This window comes from Polypterus senegalus, chromosome 11 (genome assembly GCF_016835505.1).
Source record: "Polypterus senegalus isolate Bchr_013 chromosome 11, ASM1683550v1, whole genome shotgun sequence".
NCBI lineage: Eukaryota > Metazoa > Chordata > Cladistia > Polypteriformes > Polypteridae > Polypterus > Polypterus senegalus.
Window position 1 is genome coordinate 106,302,476 of NC_053164.1, and position 8,641 is coordinate 106,311,116.

General features: G+C 33.7%; 1 protein-coding gene across 1 annotated transcript in view; it reads left to right on the forward strand.

Annotated features, from left to right (window-relative positions):
* The window catches only part of ercc2 (excision repair cross-complementation group 2), a 107,546-nt gene extending 99,352 nt beyond the window's left edge, over positions 1 to 8,194 (forward strand). The window contains exons 22-23 of the mRNA XM_039769437.1: positions 3,738 to 3,881; positions 7,751 to 8,194. Of these exons, the coding sequence (XP_039625371.1) occupies positions 3,738 to 3,881; positions 7,751 to 7,843 (237 nt within the window). The 3' untranslated portion in view covers positions 7,844 to 8,194. The remainder of the gene's footprint in view (positions 1 to 3,737; positions 3,882 to 7,750) is intronic.
* The last annotated feature ends 447 nt before the right edge of the window (positions 8,195 to 8,641 follow it).

The following is an 8,641-nucleotide window of genomic DNA, read 5'->3' on the forward strand; positions in this document are numbered from 1 at the left end:
AGGTTGTGGTCAATAGCCAGTACTGGCATTTAACCAGTACTTAAAGCATGACTGCAGACTTCTTAAAATCAACAATATTGAGTTGTCAATTATTATATTAAGCCATAAATTACAAGTTCAAAACATAAGCCAAAAGCAAAGTCCATTATTCTTAAAATAATAATAATTATTATTATTATAATAGTGGTAAGCACAATTTTTTTTATTAATTTCAGGAGCATATGAGTTGATACCAAAGTGAACCCCTTCACACACTTATTAGTTTGATAAAATTACACCACACAATAAATAATACCATATTTCATATGAAATTCAAGTTTTTCACCATCTTCTTGCCATACCTGTAGAGCTGTGAAATTAAATAACCCATATGTAATTGTTACTCATGGACTGAAGCAGGGGCAGAGGCCCAGCATGCTTATAACAGCACTAAAACATATTTTTAACATCTAAGCAGGCTTTAAACAGCTCCTCATTTGGACGATGTTGTTTTTTCTACTGGGTGGACTATGATTTTCTAATTGCATAAGATAAGGCAAGAAGCAAAAATGTTTTATAGGATATCATAATACTCCTGATATTGCCCTAAGCAAATTACAATACTGTCCAACAGGAATGCAAAGGTTTTTTTCCAGCACTTTCTGAGTGTGGGGCAATCCCAAAACATTCAGCCAATTGGGGTAGGATCCCGAGTTCATCAATCTGGATATTTTTTTATAAACTGACTTGCAGTAAATGTGTAAGGTATACAATTTTTAGTTAATTGGTTTTTGTAGAGTTTGATGAAGTGCGTATCTTGATGTATTCCTTAATTGAAATTCTAATTGAAAGTCCTTTTTCCCAAATTATCTGAGGAGTGAACTTTCTGAAAGAGAATGATGAAATGCTGCATGTTCCTAGTACCAGTACTGAAAGAAGAGTAGGAAAACGTGGCATGTATCTTTATAATTATATTTGACTACAGATATTAGGAGAAAAGGTTGTTTAACTATTAAATCTGAGACTATTGTTGAAATGATGCAAGTGTATTATTAAAGCTGAAATCTCTATAGGTATCAAAGACGATTGTACAATATATATTACCTTGAATATCAGTAAAGAAATCTCCATGATTCAGACAAGTTGTGGTCCTTGTTTAAACATGGCATTATCAAGGATGTCTTAGACACTGTGATTACAGTTGGAGGTGATCTGTCTAAGGCAGTGGTTCCCAAACTCTTGACCCCCTGTGGCTGCAGATTTTTGTTTCAACCAGATTCACAATAATTGATGATGTCAATTAGTTAGCTGGTCTTTCTTTCTCTCGTTTCTTATTCTGCATTCAGGAAAGCACAGCAGTATGATTTTCACATTATAAGACATTTAGAAATATTTGTATTTTTTGCTACAGCTTTAAATGCGTAACTCTTTTTTCTTCTTTTCCTGCTGTTTTCCCTTATTCTGTGTAGTCTGCTCCTTCCATTGTATCCTAATAGTGAAAATTAAAATTCAAGCAAAGCAGACACCCAGGCAAACAAACTTAAATGATAAAAGGCTGTAACTATTTCAGTGTCAGACCCACTAATTAGTCAATAATGGAAAGGCAGAATGGAAATCAGGAAGAAAAAGTATATATATTATCGACATATAACTACTTAAATTTTTATTAAAATGTATAAACACATTTACTTTTGTAATTTCTTCATTGACTCCAAAACACAGAAACTGGGAAATAACAGCTCACTTAATTAGGCAAGAGACCAATTAGAAACAGATATTTGTTGGAACAAAAACTTGCAGCCCCAGGAGGTCCCTAGGACCAAGTTTGGAAACCACTGGTCTAAGATATTATTTAACACACAATTAAAATAGCCAGATATTATCAGTTTATCAGTGTTCATATTAGAGATTAAAGAGAGACTATGAATTGTTTATTGTCCCAATTTGGTGGATAGCCAAGGTCAAATCCAAGGTTACCTCAGGAGCTTCAGACTGGAATTGTGTTATGAATTGATTGATCTTTAGTATTTAAATGGGTCTCATGTAGCTTGCTGGGAGAACTATGCAACTGACTTCAGGTGAGTCGGTGGGGGATAGGATAGCAGACTGCTTGCTGCTTGTGCTGATGGACACATTTGCAAAACAAAGATGCTGATAAAGAGGAGCAAAGGAATTTAAGGTGGCCCGACATTACAATTTTTTTTCATAGGCTTCAGGGATACTAGTGTTAATCAACAGTCTGTTTCTTATCAAACCCATGTCACTAGTGTACATTAAACCTTCGGTAGATTTTCTGTTCCTGGTAACTTTATGCTGGCACTTTAGTGTTGACCGTTCTTGCTGTGAGTTGTACAGTTATAGGTTTTGTTGGTTCCTTCCATTGTGATTTAATTAGCATTGCCTCTATGTAAAATATAATTCTGTCATGAGTAAGCAGTCTATATGGGATGTACAAGTATACCTAATAAACTGTGCATTTGTATGTGTATGCATTTATATCCTATGTAACCACAACAACATTTATTTGTATACCACATTTTCATGCAAAGGATGTAGCTCAAAATGCTTTACAAGATGAAAAAGAAAAAAGTAACAAGAAAAGTAAATTAGAAATAGATAAAAAGAATAATTACTTAGTAGCCATTTACCTAATATAGATATGCAAGTACCTAAAAAAATGAGAGTCCTTATTTTGTTTTTAAGTCTCTAAAGATAAGTCCGATTGTATGGTCAGATTGTTGGGAAGGACAGGAAAAAAAAAACAAAAAAAACCTCAAGATAAGCTAGAGGAAAAAAAAAGATCTGCAGGGGTTCCAAAGCTAAAAGACCACCAGTCCCCATGTGGGCATTCTACATTTCCGGATATATAAATATGTCCAATGTCTTTTCTAAGTTGTTTTTAGTGCTTTCTCTCTAGTTATATTGCAAATAGAATATTATTTCATTAAACATCAACTACTTTTAAACTACTAAACGTTTGTGAAGTTAATGATGGCAAATTCACTTTTTATACTTTTGGAACATAACTTTCCACCAAAATATTACCAGATTAGTTATATCACCTTGATGGTTAATTCTGAATTGTCTTAGTGTCAGTGAATATGATTGCATGTGTTGTGTGATTCCAGCCAGAGTATCTATCTAAGGTTGTTTCTTGCGCTCGATATGATGCTGGTCTTGTGTGGGAATCTGCTGGTAGAGAAAATGATTGCATGATATTTCAGAGCAATAACAATACACAGTAGCAGATTAATTTTTTTAGCAAAATTTCTATTTGTTCTGACATTGTTAAGAGCAATGTGTAGGATAAAATGCACAGTACAATTTAAATAACATATTAACTGCAAGTTGGAATGTGTTTCATTTTGATACAGTAACATTAAAAGTAATTTCAGAAAATATTATCATAATGAATATAGTAATACTATATTATCTGTATTGTTGTCCGCATATTGATCTGGCAAAACTTTACACTGTTATTAAGTATATTTTAACATTTCTATGCTAGCATGTCGTAATGCATCATATTGCACTTAATAAGGGTTTTTTTTATTTTTCTTACTTTATATTTTTCTTATAATATGGTAATGATATCCAAGCATCTGTATTTAGAAGGTAAATAATAAAATAAAGTCCAGGTAGTATTTAAAGTTTGCTACTGATAGAAAGCTGTTACTTACTATTTAATGTTAAACATTTTAAGATGTCAATATGTTGGATATTTAGGCCTTAATATTTTTATGTTAATTTTACCACAGCGCTATTCCCGCAGTGATAAAAGAGGAAAATTACCGCGCTGGATTCAGGAACATATAAGTGATGGCAGTTTGAACTTAACCATTGATGAGACTGTGCAGCTATCCAAACACTTCTTAAGAGAAATGGCACAACCATTCCGTAAGGTAATAAGTTGAATTTGGTCTTTATATTGTGTAGATCCTTTTAGAAGCCAAAAGTACACTTCATCTTGTTAAAATAAAACACCATTCAGTAGGTACTTGGAAATGGTGTTAATGTGTGTGTATTTACAAACATGAACACTTTTTAATTAAATTTGTGTTGTACAAATCCAAATTAATATGAGTAATGTTCAGAAATTAAAGACCAGCTAGCAACAGAAAAGAAAAAAACAAAAATCTGATCTGGGCAATCAGTTTCTAAAGAAGATAAACCTCTGTGAATCCATGGAACTATGTCCCATTTGTAATGCTAGAAGTGAGAGAGAATATAGCGATTTAGAAAACACAAAAAATACAGTAAACTTTACATATTTTTTTTTTCTTGGCCACATTGTTCTTTTCAGTGATGATATTTGTATCTCAGAGATTAGTGTTTTGTAATTGTTAACATTTTTATAGAAGTCATACATTGTATTTAGGTAGAAGTTAGGGTTTTTTGGGAGTTATAAGAAATTAACATAGACGTGTGGGGTATTATTTAATATAAAAAGAGGAACTGACATTTTAATAGAGAAAACCTCACACTGTTCTAGTGTGGTGCTGAGGTGTCACCCGTTTCACAGCTGCACTAAGGTCCCAATCTGGGTGTGTGCGGCAACGTGCTGTCATCAGCGCATGCTCCCAACCTCCTCCTCCTCCTAATTTCAGTTTAGTGGCCAAAAATTCAGTTTGGTTTCCTTTTTGAAAAATAGATGATTTAAGTATTTTTTTTAAATGAAACCTTCCTTCTTATCAAAACCAAAAACAAGTTAAGAGACATGCTGAAAATTATTTGATGTTGGCTTTAAGAGATAAAAATGTTTTAGTCTAATAAAGCACAACATCTGGTCAGCCGTGAAATGATTTTGTTGATTAAGTAAGAGTTTCATCAAGTGTTAAATTCAAGAAAAAGAACATTTAACTGTGAAATATTTTATTTCAGTCTTCTTAACTATATTAATGTGCTTCTTTATTAAATCTGTACTCATTGTGAAGCAGTTATACAACTGTTATAACTTGCCAGGCGACTACTTCTGATGTTTATGTTATGTATGTGCTTGATTGGATAAAAAAAAAAAATTCTCATTGACCAGATTATACACTACTTTTGCCCACCCCTGTATTTTCTATCAAGACATTTGACTTGAAAAACTAATGTACTTGATTGAATTTGTATTTCTATCTGTTAAGTACCTTCCAAAGTTTATTTGTAGTTGAAAAAGAAATTAGTAATTTGGTATGTAAATTTTTAATTTATTTTTTAAAAACTTTTAAGCTGAATGGTTTTTGAATTTTAGTGAAGTTAAAGTCTTACGTGCCTGTCTCAGGACAGTGAAAGTAATACAGTACTAATAAAGACATGCAAAAGTATATAGAATGCAACATATATATAAAGTCATATGAAAAAGTTTAGGAACCCCTCTTAATTCTTTGGATTTTTGTTTATCATTGGCTGAGCTTTCAAAGTAGCAACTTCCTTTTAATATATGACATGCCTTATCGAAACAGTAGTACTTCAGCAGTAACATTAAGTTTATTGGATTAACAGAACATCTGCAATATGCATCATAACAAAATTGGACAGGTGCGTAAATTTGGGCACCCGAACAGAGATATTACATCAATTATTAGTTGAGCCTCCTTTTGCAAATATAACAGCCTCAAAATGCCTCCTTTATAGCTTTGATGAGTGTCTGGATTCTGGATGGAGGTATTTTTGACCATTCTTCCATACAAAATCTCTCCAGTTCAGTTAAATTTGATGGCTGCCAAGCATGGACAGCCTGCTTCAAATCATACCAAGTCAGGAGACTGTGACGGCCATTCTAGAACATTGTACCTCTCCCTCTGCATGAAAGCCTTTGTAGATTTTGAACTGTGTTTTGGGTCATTGTCTTGTTGGAATATCCAACCCCTGCATAACTTCAACTTTGTGACTGATGCTTGAACATTATCCTGAAGAATTTGTTGATATTGGGTTGAATTCATCTGACCCTCGACTTTAACAAGGGCCCCAGTCCCTGAAATAGCCACACAGCCCCACAAACCTCCACCAAATTTGACAGTAGGTAGCAGGTGTTTTTCTTGGAATGCGGTGTTCTTCTTCCACCATGCAAAGCGCTTTTTGTTATGACCACATAACTCAATTTGTGTCTCATCAGTCCAAAGCACTTTGCTCCAAAATTAATCTGGCTTGTCTAAATGAGCATTTGCATTTGTTCTTTATGCAAATTGCGCTGAATTGTAGAATGATGTACAGATACACCATCTGCAGCAAAATGTTCTTGCAGGTCTTTGGAGGTGATCTGTGTGGGTTGTCTGTAACCATTCTCACAATCCTGCGCATATGCCGCTCCAGTATTTTTCTTGGCCTGCCAGACCTGGCTTTAACAGCAACTGTGCCTGTGGCCTTCCATTTCCTGATTACATTCCTTACAGTTGAAACTGACAGTTTAAATTTCTGAGATAGCTTTTTGTAGCCTTCCCCTAAACCATGATACTGAGCAATCTTTGTTTTCAGATCTTTTGAGAGTTGCTTTGAGGATCCCATGCTGTCACTCTTCAGAGAAGAATCAAAAGGAAGCACAGCTTGCCACTGACCACCTTAAATACCTTTTCTCATGATTGGACATACCTGTCTAGGACGTTCAAGGCTTAATGAGCTAATCCAACCAATCTGGTGTTGCAAGTAATCCGTATTGAGCAGTTACAGGCATTCAAATCATCAAAATTACAAGGGTACCCAAATTTTTGCACAGCCAGTTTTTCACATTTGATTTAATTTCATACAACTAAATACTCCTTCACTAAAAATCTTTGTTCAGAAAACACCCCAGTACTCAGATGTTCCTAGGAAATGAAAGACATACCACTGTTATATTTTTTGTTGTTGAAAGTAGAGTAAATTATTATGCAGGCTGAGAAGGGTTCCCACACTTTTTCATATGACTGCATTATTGCATTTTTGGTTATGAGTTACATAAATAAAATTAACAAACAGTTCTCTTTAAGAGCACTATTTTTTCTTGTAGAAGTAGAAACAGTTTTAGAGTCTTAATCCAACAAATATAATGCCCAAGAAAACATAACTAACTTCCAATAAAGCCCAACCCTGATACAGTCTTCTCAGACTTAATAAAATTCAAAAGCATCTTCTTAGAACTGCCCCCTTAGAGAGGTGGAGATGCCACAATCAAGACTGAGCAGAAAGACAAGAAATTCCATAGCTGGGGGAAAGCCTAATTGCATTAGCAAGACCAACACCTTTAAAGAATTGTATTACCTTGAGGTATAATGGTTACACATTAAAGTGGCTGACATGTAGGAGATCCCACAACTTTCTGGCTAATATTTCTTTATATACACATTTTTAAGTTACAGTGTTTGTTATTAGCACTAGGGTGTTGTACCGTGTTAGCCATTATGAATGTAGAGAAAAGCCAAGCAAAATGACACCTTTTATTGGCTAACTAAAAAGATTACAATATGCAAGCTTTCGAGGCAACTCAGGCCCCTTCTTCAGGCAAGATGTTATTAAAATTAGTTGCTCACTAACCTAAGATAGATATATTTCCCAAATTCACTAGTGCAACTGCCATTTTGTTTGCCAGAAGAAAGGAACTCTAAAGATGGCTGAGGTCTTTAATTAAATTGTTTAACTTTCTAAGTTAATGAGTGTTGCATATGTCCTGAAAAGAAGACAGCTGTGTGCCAGTAAAATACTTGCCACCCTGTACAACCTCTGCAGTGCTTTGTTTGGTGTGGTTGCTTTCAAAAAGAATGCTATACATAATAAAATAAAAGATTAACATGCATATTGTCCTGTGTTTTAGGAGGATCAGTTGGGCCTCTCCTTGCTTACTCTGGAACAGTTACAGTCTGAAGAAATGTTGAAGAAAATAACACAGATAGCACACCAGGTGTAATATATCACAGAAATGTAAATATTAAAGAAAATATCTAGAGAGACAAGGGCACTTTAATAGTCTCTGTGTTGATACAATAGGTTTGTAAAGAATGATACTATGTCACAAACATTAAAGCATGGAGTAACTCGAATACAAAAGATGTGAAATGCTTTATAGATATTTGCACACCATGTGTGTGTGTTTTTTTAAGTAGTTTCTCTGTTTAACAGTTTATCACCTTGTGAGTATGTGTTCATTTTTTGTTATAAAATACACTTTTTAAGGTGGTTTGTCACTTGTTGAAATCAGGTTACAAAAGTCCATAAAATGCTCTAAATTATAATGCAGTTTAACAATAAAATTTTTAATTGGAAAAACCTTTGTGTGTTGCTTTTTGTTGTAAGTAACTGCACTACTGTGATGATTTCTAACAGTTTAGTGCTCTCTCCTCTTACAAGTCATGTTTGCTTATGTTCTTTTAGAGCTAAATACTGGATACTCTTCTACATCATATTAATTTTAAAGTTTTGAATGTTGGTTATTGAGTGTTTGAAATTACTTATAATTATAATTGAATTTCACATCTTAATTGAATTAATACTGTTTTACAGAAGAATTTTTGACTAGTAGCATTTTTATTTGATCACAATGAAATATTACGGGATACTGAACAAGAGCTGCCTTTTTGTACATTTGCACCTATGTATGTGTTTAATATTCAATTTTAGTTGCTGCCAGAGATAACTTTTTGTCTCTCAGTCTCTAGTATTACAAAGCCAGTAATTGTGTTTTATTATTGTATTTTGTGAAGTTTCT